The sequence below is a fragment of the Rhamphochromis longiceps genome, linkage group LG7 (genome assembly GCF_057381845.1).
Source record: "Rhamphochromis longiceps isolate RC_006_pf linkage group LG7, R_longiceps_female_GT1.1, whole genome shotgun sequence".
In the NCBI taxonomy this organism is placed as follows: Eukaryota; Metazoa; Chordata; class Actinopteri; order Cichliformes; family Cichlidae; genus Rhamphochromis; species Rhamphochromis longiceps.
In genome coordinates, this window is record NC_140563.1 from 23,024,737 (window position 1) to 23,040,572 (window position 15,836).

General features: G+C 39.5%; 1 protein-coding gene across 3 annotated transcripts in view; it reads right to left on the reverse strand.

The window, feature by feature from the left end:
• Window positions 1-15,836, reverse strand: part of insc (INSC spindle orientation adaptor protein) — a 59,290-nt gene that overhangs the window by 14,764 nt on the left and 28,690 nt on the right. For all 3 annotated transcript variants that reach the window (XM_085412911.1, XM_085412910.1, XM_085412909.1), the window contains exons 3-6: window positions 12,675-13,041; window positions 12,380-12,432; window positions 12,164-12,287; window positions 10,822-10,935 (exon numbers count right to left, since the gene is read on the reverse strand). In XM_085412911.1, coding sequence (XP_085269037.1) covers window positions 10,822-10,935; window positions 12,164-12,287; window positions 12,380-12,432; window positions 12,675-13,041 — 658 coding nt within the window. The remainder of the gene's footprint in view (window positions 1-10,821; window positions 10,936-12,163; window positions 12,288-12,379; window positions 12,433-12,674; window positions 13,042-15,836) is intronic.

The window sequence follows — 15,836 nt, forward strand, 5'->3', positions numbered from 1 at the left end:
GATTGCTCAACGCCAAATTATTCAGGATGCATCATTGTCAGCTCTTGCCTTGAAGCGCACATTACTGTGCAAAACAATGGATCAAATTACTTCTTGCTAGACTGTGTTATGAGAGCCAACTATCCCTACACATTTAAGCCAATAGCAGCATACTGGTTTTAAAGAGTCCAAGAGACCCGGAATGACCGATAGACTTGGCCAGCTTCATTCAGTGAGCCTGCCAACCACAGAACCTATCAAATAGCTCACACAATCTATCATGTCAGGTTAAAACAGCCAAAATATATATATTTCATGAATAGAAAACACTGAGAAGGGGGAAAAAAGATGATTTGCTAGCCATAATAACTGTGCATTTTCTGTTGCGTATGCTTGGTGTAAACAAACAAAAACAGATCCTCCTGTATTGGCTGCATGTCCACTTTAAAGCACCCCTTTGACAAAAAACACTTGCAGGTATTGAATTCTATTCACTGTGCAGATAGCTAGAATTACCTGGAGGAAGATGAAGCCTGTAACTACCACCATTATCCTAATAAGGCAATTATACTGGGCTGGCATGTCTCATATGCTGCTAAGGCCATGCTGCCAGGGCTTGGAGTGGTTAATCATCCTGCCCTCCAGCCTGACCGCTACTTCCCCGCTTGCTGCCTACGCTGTATCGGACCACCATACCTGGAAGAACTACCAACACTGATGGACAGTTTTCAGTAAACCCTCTAAAACACTGAGAGGCTTACATGCTGATTCCAAATGCCTGGGTGGCGCTGGAGAGCCTGTTGATCCTGTTACTTCACTCTGATGCAAATCTCACTTAAAGTTGATGTTCAAAACGAGTCTGTGGCACCGAGCATTAGTTCTTTGGTTTAAATTATTTAAAGCTAGCTTTATTATTATTTTTTAAAATATTTAGTGTCCAGAAGTATTTAACCAACCGAATTATGTCTTCAGTGACATTTTGTATTTATACACATATTTCACTCAAGGCCATTGCAGTCAAAAAATATGATTTAATCTGCAGTCATTTATATTTGGCAGTATGGTCCAGGAACTTCCTGCATTTCTATTTGCACACAAAGCCTTAGGATGGAAGAGCAATATCAAGACTCGCAGTGCCACAGCCAGCATCAGAAATACATTTTATTAAGTATTAAGGGTTTTTTACACATTATCATGTACAATATAAAGCACCTTGAGGTGACTGTTGTGTGTTGGATTTGCTGCTATATTAATAAAACTGAACTCAGTTGAAGTCAGATGCAGCTTGGAAAGGAGGAGCTGGGGTGCAGGTGGGTTGCAAAACGACTTACAGAGACAGTAGCAACTGTAGTTAAACTAAATCGATATCGTGCCCTTTATGACATTTTCCCATAGGATGTGTGCCATTGGCTGACACCAAGATCAGCTGTTATAAATGCACCGTTTGTTTAAGCTTCAGATACATTTAAACTGTATCTCCTGCATCCATCCATTCGCTTCCGCTTATCCTTTTCAGGGTTGCGGGGGGCACCGGAGCCTATCCCAGCTCTCATGGGGCGAGAGGCGGGGTACACCCTGGACAGGTCGCCAGTCTGTCGCAGGGCTAACACACAGGGACAGACAACCATTCGCACTCACATTCACTTGCACATTCATACCTAGTGGCAATTTGGATTATCCAATTAACCTATCCCCACAAGCTGCATGTCTTTGGACGGTGGGAGGAAGCCGGAGTACCCGGAGAGAACCCACGCAAACACGGGGAGAAGATGCAAACTCCACACAGAAAGGATGGTGGAATTGAACTCAGGACCTTCTTGCTGTGCGGCAACAGTGCTAACCACCTTGCCACCGTGCTGCCACCATCCTGCATAATCTTCCCAAAATATAATCTACCTTAAATTAACTGAATGTAATATGTGTATTGTTGGCAGCAGGTTTAATAAAACTGAAAACTATATTGCTTCAGTTTTTTAATACTAGCACCTACTAACAAAAAGACACAAAACTGTAGGCCTTAGTCTTGTTTCAAGCAAAGTACCATAACTGGATGAAGATTCATAGATCTTCTGTGATCTTTCTTAATATACTGTAAAAAAAAAAAAAAAAAAAGTAAATAAATAGAAATGGCTCAGAGGAACAGACTACAGAGATTTGTTCAGACAATCGTCACTCTCTGGTGGAAGCACCTTTCTATTATTTCATCCCCACAGACTTTTCTTTTACAGATTATTAGACTTGTTGGCTTGTTTCTTTTCTCTGACAAACAACTTGCACTTGTTGCTTCCACTGACTTCATCCCCATCTCTTAAATTAAGCCCACAGAACACATTTGTTCTCACACTCACGCATTTTGGTTCTTGTTGCAATAACATCAAGTGAAACTTGACTACTCACTGGAAAATGCTTCTTTATCTGCGTGTTTGCATGTATAACCCTACACGGTGTATAATCTGTTTCCATCTTATAACTTCCTGAGTCGTGCTCTCTGGGCTTGTTTCGCTTGTAAACACCAAACATGCAACTACAGGCAGTTTTCAGCAGGGTTTGTAAAAAAAGAAAGAAAAGAAGAAGAAGAAAGAAAGAAAGAAAGAAAGAAAGAAAGAAAGAAAGAAAGAAAGAAAGAAAGAAAGAAAGAAAGAAAGAAAGAAAGAAAGAAAGAAAGAAAGAAAGACTTTGTGCTTTAAGGGATGAGAAAGATGAAAATGAAGGGAGACTGGCAGGTATCTTTCATCTGATCCTAAAAGGGACGTCAAATTAGAGAGCTTCATGGGATTTACAGTATTTCTAAGCCCCCTTTCTACCCACAGAGCTTTGATGACACACTGGCTCTCACCAGGCCTGAGTTATTGCCATTTCATGCTCTACACGCCTTGCAGTTTACAGCTATCAGAGCAAGGACACACATATGACAAGTCTGCCAACATGGACAAATTTAGATTGAGATCTATCATGACAGTAGGCAAACACTGAGGATGCAAATTCGCGTGCACATCATGACACAGTCACTCTCCAGCGTTCCAGCTGCTATTTGATTTATGGTGTGGCACATGGCTCAGTATTAAAGCTGACATGAAACACCACATTTATAATGGCTAACTTACAAACCTCCAGGTTCATTATGACATTTATAAAGAGAAACTTCACAATTATAATTTACAACTGAGGAATGCAAGGAGGTCCTACTTCTCTGACATCATCACTAAAAACAGCCATAATGCTCGGGTCTTATTTTCTACAGTTGACAGGCTAACAAACCCTCCTGTGTCAGTGGCAGCTGAACTTCATTCGACCATGGCCTGCAATGACTTTGCCAAATTCTTCACTGAAAAAATCCAAAAAATTAGACAAGCAATTGGTACATCAACAGCAGATCCAGGATATGTACTGTGTCCACCAAAAAACTGTTTAAACACCATGAAACAGTTTCAACCTATTAACAGCAACTGAACTCCTCCTCCTGCTGTTTAGATGTCCTGCCAACAAGTTTTTTCAAAAAGGTCTCAAAGACTTTAGAGTCAGACCTGTTACAGATCGTCAACTTTTCTTTATTATCAGGTGTGTTTCCAGAATCACTAAAAACTGCTGTAATCAAACCTATACTGAAAAAGGACAATCTTGACAAGACACAAATGAACAACTACAGGCCGATCTCAAATCTCCCGTTTTTAAGTAAGATCATTGAAAAAGCAGTTTCTCAACAGCTCAGTTACTTCTTAAAACAGAATAATTGCTACGATGCCTTCCAGTCAGGTTTTAGACAGAACCACAGCACTGAAACCGCTCTGACCAAAGTGTTTAATGACATATGTCTGAATACAGACAGTGGAAAAATGTCAGTCCTAGTTTTACTGGATCTCAGTGCAGCATTTGATACAGTTGACCACAACATATTACTCAAACGACTGGAGAACTGGACAGGTCTTTCAGGAACTGTACTAAACTGGTTCAAAACATACGTAGAAAACAGGAAATACTTTGTATCAATAGGTAACTTCACATCTGAGCAGACAAGTATCACATGTGGAGTTCCCCAAGGTTCCATCTTGGGACCCCTTCTGTTTAACATCTACATGCTCCCACTGGCACAGATTATAAACAACAACAAAATAAACTATCACAGCTATGCAGATGACACACAAATATATATCACAATGTCACCAGGAGACCGAGGCCCTGTACAGGCTCTTGGTAAATGCATTGAGGAAATCAATGACTGGTTGTGCCACAATTTTCTCCAGCTAAACAAAAACAAAACTGAGGTAATAGTCTTTGGCGCCAAAGAAAAACGATTACAGGTCACCAGAGAACTTCAATCTATACATCTAAAAACCACAAACCAGGCGAGAAATTTGGGTGTAGGGATGGATGCAGACCTAAACTTAGAAAAACACATTAAGACAATAACAAAGTCAGCTTACTATCACCTCAAGAATATATCAAGGATAAAAGATCTGATGTCTCAACAGGACCTGGAAAAACTAGTCCATGCATTCATCTTTAGTAGGCTTGATTACTGTAACAGCATCTTTACAGGTCTACCTAAAAAATCAGTCAGACAACTACAGCTCATTCAGAACTCTGCTGCTCGAGTCCTCACTAAGACCAAAAAAGTGGACCACATCAGTCCAGCTCTGAGGTCCTTACACTGGCTGCCTGTCCGTCAGAGGATAGACTTTAAAGTTCTGATGCTGGCCTATAAAGCTCTGAATGGTTTAGGACCAAAATACATCAATGACCTCCTGACCCAGTATGAACCATCCAGATCCCTCAGGTCATCTGGATCCGGTCTTTTATCAGTTCCCAGAGTCAGAACCAGACACGGAGAAGCTGCATTCAGCTTTTATGCTCCTTATATCTGGAACAAACTCCCAGAAAGCCTCAGATCAGCTGAAACACTCAGTTTATTTAAATCCAGGTTGAAGACTCACCTGTTCTCAGCTGCATTTGAATAAAGCACCAAATCCACACTTTAAGCTTAAATTTCAAAACTTACATTTAACTACTGATTTTATCTACTGTTCTGATTTTATCTGTTTTGATTTTATATACTGTTGTTTGTTTGTTTGTTTGTTTGTTTGTTTGTTTGTTTGTTTGTTTGTTTGTTTGTTTGTTAATTAGTTAGTTAGTTTATTTGGTTGTTTTATTCAATTTTAAATCATGCTTTTTATTTGTTCTTGTTTCTAATGTCTCTGTAAAGCACTTTGAATCACCTTGTTGTTGAATTGTGCTATACAAATAAACTTGCCTTGCCTTGCCTTACACCATGGAGTCTAATACAGCGCACCTGACTCAAACAGGTTCTCCTCCATACAGTCCTCATTTGTAAAGTGCTCTAGAAACCCAAACATTACAGCAAACAGGGGGATTTTCCAGTTTGAGTGCAGCTAGTAAAGAATGAAAAACGTGTTGCTTTAAAGACGGAAAGTAAAAGTGGACGGTATATCCTCTTCTTTTTTTTTTAACATAAAAGCCATTGTTGTAGCCACAAGCAGTACAAAACTGACCTCTTTAGGCTTCTTTTCAGTTTTAATTGCCTTGTTTTCCACTGAGTTATCGGTCCTATCAGTTAGCTAACATAAACTAATGTGAGTCCATCCGGTCTTTAAGTCTGACGTCATTAGCCGTTTCAGGGTCCAACTCTGCTTCGGGTCCCAAAGTCAAACAAATACTGCGGCATCACTGAGAGTTACAAACTGATTCAATTTTTTCATCTTTAATAAAATGACAATTGACAATTGTGATCCATGAAAACAGAATTTATTAAATTTAACAGAGTTAGAAGTTAGCAGGAAGTTAGCTCACTAGTTTCCACCTAAGCATGATATACCATGTTCTGACTGAGAGATTTCTGAAAAAATTAAAACGTACAGCTCTGCTATCACTTCCAACATAAATGAAGACAGAAAACTAAACAGCAGTGACGTTTGTAGGGTTACTGAAGTTGGACTAGCTGGTATATAATGATGTGCTATGTGATGGCTAGCAAGACAGCTATGTTAGCATAACGTAAACACATTGAAGCTGGAGGATGAATGCTAACTTTTTCCACTCAATAAAAGTTAATATCATTGCATGGCAGGATGGTGTAAACGGACCAAGTTAGGAGAACAACTGAGATAATCTATCCACAATATAAGGTTAGTCATTAATATACTGCTGCATGGGCTGGGCTGTACAGGGAGTGCAGAATTATTAGGCAAATGAGTATTTTGTCCACATCATCCTCTTCATGCATGTTGTCTTACTCCAAGCTGTATCGAAAGCCTACTACCAATTAAGCATATTAGGTGATGTGCATCTCTGTAATGAGAAGGGGTGTGGTCTAATGACATCAACACCCTATATCAGGTGTGCATAATTATTAGGCAACTTCCTTTCCTTTGGCAAAATGGGTCAAAAGAAGGACTTGACAGGCTCAGAAAAGTCAAAAATAGTGAGATATCTTGCAGAGGGATGCAGCAGTCTCAAAATTGCAAAGCTTCTGAAGCGTGATCATTGAACAATCAAGAGTTTCATTCAAAATAGTCAACAGGGTCGCAAGAAGCGTGTGGAAAAACCAAGGCGCAAAATAACTGCCCATGAACTGAGAAAAGTCAAGCGTGCAGCTGCCAAGATGCCACTTGCCACCAGTTTGGCCATATTTCAGAGCTGCAACATCACTGGAGTGCCCAAAAGCACAAGGTGTGCAATACTCAGAGACATGGCCAAGGTAAGAAAGGCTGAAAGACGACCGCCACTGAACAAGACACACAAGCTGAAACGTCAAGACTGGGCCAAGAAATATCTCAAGACTGGTTTTTCTAAGGTTTTATGGACTGATGAAATGAGAGTGAGTCTTGATGGGCCAGATGGATGGGCCCGTGGCTGGATTGGTAAAGGGCAGAGAGCTCCAGTCCGACTCAGACGCCAGCAAGGTGGAGGTGGAGTAGTGGTTTGGGCTGGTATCATCAAAGATGAGCTTGTGGGGCCTTTTCGGGTTGAGGATGGAGTCAAGCTCAACTCCCAGTCCTACTGCCAGTTTCTGGAAGACACCTTCTTCAAGCAGTGGTACAGGAAGAAGTCTGCATCCTTCAAGAAAAACATGATTTTCATGCAGGACAATGCTCCATCACACGCGTCCAAGTACTCCACAGCGTGGCTGGCAAGAAAGGGTATAAAAGAAGAAAAACTAATGACATGGCCACCTCGTTCACCTGATCTGAACCCCATTGAGAACCTGTGGTCCATCGTCAAATGTGAGATTTACAAGGAGGGAAAACAGTACACCTCTCTGAACAGTGTCTGGGAGGCTGTGGTTGCTGCTGCACGCAATGTTGATGGTGAACAGATCAAAACACTGACAGAATCCATGGATGGCAGGCTTTTGAGTGTCCTTGCAAAGAAAGGTGGCTATATTGGTCGCTGATTTGTTTTTGTTTTATTTTTGAATGTCAGAAATGTATATTTGTGAATGTGGAGATGTTATACTGGTGTCACTGGTAAAAATAAATAATTGAAATGGGTATATATTTGTTTTTTGTTAAGTTGCCTAATAATTATGCACAGTAATAGTCACCTGCACACACAGATATCCCCCTAAAATAGCTAAAACTAAAAACAAACTAAAAACTACTTCCAAAAACATTCAGCTTTGATATTAATGAGTTTTTTGGGTTCATTGAGAACATGGTTGTTGTTCAATAATAAAATTATTCCTCAAAAATACAACTTGCCTAATAATTCTGCACTCCCTGTAGTTACATCAGAAGGTTTTAAAAACTGAGCTTTAAAATGAATAGTGGTAATAAAAACCGAGCGAGGCCAACAATTATCACTGCCTTTTTTAGGGGCTTGTTCAGATTAAATAGAACAAGATACAAAGCATTAAAACGTGTTAAAAACACAAGAACCTTATTAAACGCAGAGTAGTTTGGACCTGGAAGCAGGGTTCATATGTCATCACTTAAAGACCAGTGGCAAACCAACCAAACAACCTAGTGATGTCACGTTCTATACTGGCACAAGATGGTGCTTTAAATGCTCTAAAAACGTTAACTTTAAACACTTCTTGAATCCAGCTTTGCAGACACTGCTAAATCCGTGACAACTGCTCTTTCTGCCTGGCTGCTGAATTTTGTTACTGTATTGGTTGATGTGTTTTATTCCTAAGACATGCAGAAAATATAAATATAAAAAATGTAAATGACTATAAAAAGGTAGGTATGTATAATTATGGTTCATCTCTAAAACACCAAAGAAAATAAAATAGTTTGAATTTGATGGATTAAAGAATAAATAATGCTTTTAGATGAATATGGTGGGCATTTATTTTGTTTGTTTTGTCATTTTGAGTGGGTCATGAGCTAAAGGCAGGCATGAATAGTGTTCAGCGATAATTTGTATGATTTGTTCTGATCTGTTTGGTATGACAGATGTGTGCAGTCAACCGTCCCAAATCAGCCTTGATGGCGTAAATACTCAGGGTCTGATAAGCTGTCAATTACTGAGAAGTGCTTTGGAAAAACATCACCTACAAGGGTTTGAAATCACAAGAGAGAAAAAAAATACTTAATATGTTTTGAAATAATGGCTTATTAAAATCAGGGCATGAGAGTTGATAGACTTGACAATAATTTGTTGACACATATTTTTTAATATTTTCAATTTAAATCATTTGTGCAGCGCTTTTTAAAAAATCCTCCTCAGGTGTAGGTTCAATAAAATATCTGCAAGTTGAGGAAACGCACAGTTTTAATACATGTGATTTACTTACTGTACTGAACACTGTACATTTTATTTACAGCTTCTATAATCAACTTAAAATATTACAATTGATCAAATGACTTTCTGTGTGTCAAAGGAGTAACTCATAGTGAAAAACCCACAGTGATTTACTGGTTGGCTGTGCTGACCCTGTAGGTTCAGCACTTTACCTACTGGTACTTATAAAGTGGTTTTTTTTTTACTGTAACTGCACTCAAAGCACTTTTGACTACAAATGACATTCGCCCAGTCACACGTTCATGCAGGCGCTTTTTCTGTACCTAAGTGTTCTGTACCTAATATTTGCACACACACTCACGCTCCGATGGACACATCAGAGGCAACTCGGGTTCATTGTCTTGCCCAAGGATACTTCAACATGCAGACTGGATCCACCAACCTTCTGATTATTAGATGGCCTGCTCTAAGTCCTGAGCCACAACTGCTCCCACTGTGTAGTCAAGTCATTTGTGTAATCATGGGTTGGGTCACAGGACCTGCATTAAAGGCTAGACTCCACCCCTGCACCACATGGATTACATCAGATTTTACAAACCGATTATTTACTTTATATTATGTGTGATGTGATGATTCCATGACAAATCTTAGAGTACGACACTTGACATAACAACAACAACCATCAACAACCAATAACTAAGCAAAAGCAGCAAATCTTTACTCCTGTTGTCATGCAAATTACAAGTTATCATTATCACACTATTTCCTCTTTTAAGGTACCTCACTGGCTCAAGCTGTATGATAGCTACAATGATTTTTAACATCATGGGAGTCCACCCATCTGATTTTTTAACCTTTTTATCTTTTTATCTAACACTAAAATCAGCCCATCAACAAAGACACTGGCATAGAGATGGAGAGGGTGGAAATGTCAGGTCCCCACCCAGACATTTAAATGGCTAATTGCTGTTCTTCAGTGCACGAGTGAAGTCAGCAGCAGTGGAAAATTTGTAATGAGCAAAATGTTCAAATATGAGCTGATGTTATGCATCAAAGGGGTGTGTGAGAAAGTGTAATAGACATATAGCTGAAAGCAAATTATTTGCTATGGTGGGTTTCAGGATTCCTCTGAGATGGTTCGTCCAGCTCTGCTACACACCAAGTTAAGAACATAGACTGTATTTTAAGGATGGATGTAGGCACTGTGACATTATCCTTTGGTTTGTAAAGCCCAGTTTTGAAGCCTTGAGATTGGTGTTTGGAGGGGAGTGGAGTGCTAAGTTATTATCTAATGATCACAAAGCTTAATTAGCAAATTGCATAAATAGACTACATGCAATCAAATATGTGCCATACTGCAAAAATGACATACTGAAAAAATAATACTGGGTCCTGGAGCACTGAAACAGGAGCAAAGACTTCCTTGACAGGCTGTTGGTATAATTAAGCATTATGCCACATATTCAGATAATTTATGTGGCGGTGAAGTGAAGATGACCTGTAACCTGTCACTTAAGGCGACCTCATCTTTAAACTAGATATAAATGGTTGAAAATGTACCCTTGTATGATTGCTATGAAGCCTTTGTTAGCTTTTAAGAGTACCACACTGTAAACATTAATTTGTTTCTGCAAAGCTCAACGATATCCATGGGGACTGACTTGCTTTGCAGAAACAGCCTCATTTTTACATGGCTTTACTTTCTTAGCCCTGGAGCTTGGTTAAAAAAGCGAGAGTGGATTAAAAGGTAAAGACACCTGAGCAACCTGAATGTGTAATCAATACTTACGACTAATGAGAGCTGACAGTATTGATCTGACAATTTGGCTGCAAAGAGCGTGTATGTGTGTGTATGAGTGGGCCAGGAAGTGTCTTATCAAAAGCATCCTGAAAGCGGTCAGCTAACTAATGGCCAATACAGACTTGCTGTCCAGTCTGTCGTTTCTTATCTCACAGTGAAATAGCTTTATAGAGGCATGTATAATAAGATAGCTGGCAATCCCAGGTCTGCTGGTTAGAATGACAAACATCGGTATAGGTGGACTTTCCACAGGAGTGAATAAAATGAAGCAAGGTCCCAGTTGCTCTCTAAATGTAGTAAGAAGGATAGCATAGAGTCTATTTTTATGTCCCGAGTACCTTGGCAATGATGCTGCAGAGCTGAGGTCCATCCTGGGTTAGGGACAGCAGGTTGCTAATGGCACTACCAATGGTATGAAGGCTGTCCGATGATTCAATCTGCTTGATCAGAACCTGCAAGGAAATTGACATCTTTATCATTTTATTCACAACTCAACACATTTCAAATCATCACTTTTAACGACATGATGCATAAATCTGTTTCTAGTGGCTCATTAATACTGTTATGGTGTCAGCTGTGTCATCTTATTTCGATACAACCACTGGATAGCACAAACATGACAGGCATTTCTAAGTCTATTTCTATAAGTGTGCAACAATCAAGGGACAATTTCTCTCCTTCTTATCTGACCCAAACATGGAGTGTAACTATATATATACATATATATGTGTGTGTGTGTGCTTGGATCCAAAATATTACTATACACAGTATCTGTTTTAACGGCATCACAGTCAGTGTTGCTTAAAGTGGGACAGAGAACAATAGACTGCATTTATAGGATTGACTGATTGGTTGATTGACATAATATTACTGGCAACTTTTCGTGTTGCCCCTAACTCTCTGTCTAGAAAAAAAAAAAGAACTAAGAGTAGCCAGCAGTATCTGCAGGACTGTACACCATGATTAAAGGCACTTGTTGCAATTACCCGCCACAAAATTTAAATGATAGCCTTCACCACCAGGTGGAAGCATTTTACCAGTAGGTAGGTATGTGTAGGTACTTTAATTACAATTTCTTTCCATTTATATTTTAAATTGTCTGAAATGAGCCTGTTAGTTCTCTTTGATTCTTTTAGTTATACAAAAATTATTTATCTACATGACACTGTAACGATGATCTATTAATCGGGAGGCTATTTAGGGTTTTGTTTTGCTTTGGTTCTTTTCCTCTCAGCCTACTCTTAGGTGGAGATGGGCAGGTTCTGCTGTGGGACTCCACACTTCAGCGAACACACCTTTTAGGATTCACTCATTTCCATCCAGTACTTAAGGACCAGCTGAAGCTCACATTCTTCTCCAGATTGTTGTTGAAAGTAGCCGTGGTGATCAGGCTCCTCGTGCTAACTGTAAGTCACAAACTATGTATGGTCCTTGTGGAAATCTTGGTCTTCCCCATCGCCAAAACTCTCTTCTTTCTTTTGATCACTCCATAACAACAAACTTTGCTAAATTCAACCCTGAGATTGTTTGGCTCTTACTTCAGAGTTGAATTATTTACACCACTGATTACAACACTATTATAAATTAGGCAAAGCAACACCTCAACCTATCAGCAAAATTATAAACACATGACACTGCAGAGCACACAACGGAATATGCGCAAATACAGAAACTACATACCCGGATCTCATTGGCTAAAGCCATGTCAATCATGTTGCTGAACGAGTCACTGACATCTGTAAGGATCTCATGGATGGCCTCCCTCATGGATTTCAGGAAGAATTCATCGTCAGTGTGAAGGCACCTGTGGGTGCAAATCAAATGTTTGATTTAGAAAAACAAAGTATTTGTTTGGGAGTTTTTTAAATTACTGCATATTAACGTTGTAGATTTTACCTCTCTGTAATATTAGTCAGCTCCATACACTTTTCCAGCAAAGACTTCTCATACTACAACAAAACATGCACATTTAAGTGGTCAGACCTCCACAGTTCTAAACATAAATGGCCTGTCAGTGGGGTATAACTGCAGGTATTTGTAGATAACAGATGAGCAAATAATGTTCAGTAATGTAAGCTCAGCTTATGTCAAACAGCTCCAGTTAAAAAGAAACATTGTTCAGTTTTTTTCATTACTGTAAAATGGGCACATTTTTATGTATGCAAACCTAATTTTCAAAGTCAACCATCACCTTCTGCATCTCCGGCGGTGTGTTTCGAGCTGCACTGTACTCATGTACCAGTGAGCGAACATGGCAGTTTGCCCGTACAGCCGTGCTGTGGACCCTCTGCCAGCGTCCCTTCTCCAGCCGCTGAAACATCTTTCCTAGCTCTGTGCTGACCACCAAAGCTCGGCGAAGGAGCGTCTGCAAGTTGTTTCTAGCCACGTGGTCCCCTGCACTAACCCCAGAGCCCACAATCAGCTCTCCCTGCTGAGAGTCCTCCTCTACCCCGATGGGTTTGGCCTGGAGGACACACATGCACTCTACTTCCGTCATGTGACGGAGGTCTTCCATCCACCGCTGGACCGAGTCAACCTGAAGAGACTGCGCACGGGTACTGTGGGTGAAACAAACAGAATAATAGATTAAAAAATGTAATCTAATGTAAAAGTCTCAGTGTGAACAGGACTTTTTCTTAAACCAGAGGCAAAAGAACTAAGAGCAGGGATGTAGATTTAACACAATTTCAAGGAATCCCCTGTTTTCCCCATGTTTACATGCTGCATGTTCTCATTTATAACTCCAGCTTCGACCAAAAGTGAGTCAGCAATCCTGAAGACAACGGTGTCCCAATTTTTTGATTTTTGTTAGTGATACAACAGCGTTATTCAGCTTGTTGTGTATATCTGGTCCATTGCAAACAAAATGAAGGAAGATGGCACAGACTATTTTTCTATTGCCATCTATTGATTGCGGTATGCGAAGAAAACTTCTTTCCCTCCTTCTTGTTTGCTCAGACTAAATCGACAGCAACTGGCTCTTTGGTTTCTCATTATTAATTAGAATATCGAATACATATTGCTAAACAAACACTGCTACATACATGAAATGAATGTGCACTGGTTACTATGTACTGAGGGCAGTGTCATGTTAGAGAGAACATCATTAATGCTGACTGTCCTGCCTGCTATTCTGTAGCTTAAGCACATTTACATGAAAAAAGTCTGATCATCTTTGCCTCCTCCACAAGAAATAACATGGGTAATCAGTGGAAAATTAAGGAAATTCAAATTGGTTGTTAGGAAGCTTACTTGTCTGTGCCACCCTTGTCATCTCTATATAATTTTCCTGTTGTTTTTTCCTTTTCTCTTTGGAAAAAGTACATGATATATCATTAATCTCTTATGCCAAAACAAACACTGCTAATCCCTCACACAAACATCAATTGTCTTTATCCCATCATGGCCGGTGTATCTGCTCTGATGCAGGCTACTCATTATTGGATAAAAGAGAGGACAGTGTTTGAGTCAAAGATGGAACCTGCTCACTTCAATATTGAGCACCTGGCTTGTGAGTCAGAAAATGATCTAGCTAACAAACACAAACTGTACACCACCACTGGACATGGGTTGGAGTTCTTGCTCCTGTTGGCAAATCTTGCTGCAATAAATATAAGGTGAGCTGATATAAGGTGACAGCTTAAATTTTAGTTAGCTAAAACTGACCTCCAGCAAAGAGTTTTTCTTTTGTGTTTTTGGTAGTACTTGCATGTGTGTATTTCATTCTTTGTGAAACATGACAGATTGAAAACTTTTGAAGAATTCCTTGCTCATAGGGGGTGATTGTTGAGTTTTTCTCTGTATGTATTAGGGTCTACCTTACAATATAAAGCGCCTTTAGGCGACTGTTGTTGTGATTTGGCACTATATCAAAACAAAACAAAAAAACGGAATTGAAATGAATTAATTGGAAATAAATTTTAAAAAAACATGAAAAATAATGATGCTCAAAATTATGTTAAGTATATTAAAATGGGTTTCAACAGAGCAAATAACTTACATATGTAAGTACGTACGTATGTTTAAAAAGAAAAATCTAACCCAAAATTACAAAATTTCTTAAGGAACCAGCGAGCCTCGACACATCAATTGGGAACCATCCATATACCATATAGGTTATACATGTAAACTCCAGTATCATGATAATCAGTCACTGGAGACTACAGTATTCAGTTCTAAAATACCCAAATCAATAATGTGTTGTCAAGGTCAGTTATTCACAGATGATAGCCATCTTCTGTCCTCATTAGTCTAATCCCTCGTTTCCCCTCAGGATTGTGATGGCTTTAAGAAGCAGCTTTACTGAGCAAACACTCTCCCCACTTCAATCTCTCCCAGCAATGACCCTAATGAAGGGAGGCTTAAGGGGGCAATCCAGAGGCCAGCATCCCGCGAGGCAAAGCTCCCCGAAAGAGGATGGGTCGATGGCTACAACAGCCACCTTTGCTTTGAGGGAACACAGAGGAAAGGGTCTGAAGATGAATATTTTCCTCTTGGCTCTTGACTTGACTGCAGTTTGAAATGGCAACTGGCGACACATGTTGGGATATTGCACTGGTATTGAGTATTGGCTGACATCATCTGAATGAAGCACTGTTGTGTTTACATTTAGAACAAAGATTTGTCATTGAACAGCAGCAGCCATCATTATTAAGTGATGTCTTCGAGCTATGCAATGACCTTTATATTTTAGCAATAGCGGGTTACACAAGAATAAATCCTTAGCAAGCCACAAATCTAATTATAGCTAATCTTATATTAAACATGATTGGAGGGCAGATGTGTGCTAGGGAATGGAACAGCAGATTTATATCACATTCATTTAAATTTTGAGTCGGCTACGAAAGACAAAGCATGTATGTTCTGATAAATATACATTCAGTGAGTCATCTGCCAACTGGGGATGGGGAGCATCGCGGCGAAAGATGTAAAATGTGCAGGCTGTAGAGAGAGGCAGCTCAGTGGTTCGAAACTCTGAAGCAGAGATAAATCTCATTCATTGTAAGAGAATGGAGATGTAATTAGCTATAAATTTAAACTGGAATAAGTAACTGCACAGAATAGTAAGCATTAATATGCCGCTTACTCTGCTAAGTGGGGTAAAAAGCTTCAGAGTGATCATCAGATGAGATGAGTTTTAGTTTAACTCTACCTAGGCGATTAAAGATATTAATATCTTTAAAATACTACTGAATCCTGTTTCCTGTTTTTTTCCTGCTTATTTGAAAGCCTCTTAAAAACCACTCTAGTTCTTGAAAGGTCCTTTGTTGGAGATTTGTCACGCAGCGGTGAATAACACAGTGATTCAACCTAAGTGGCAGATTAGTCACAAAGCTAAAGGTTTGATAATTAT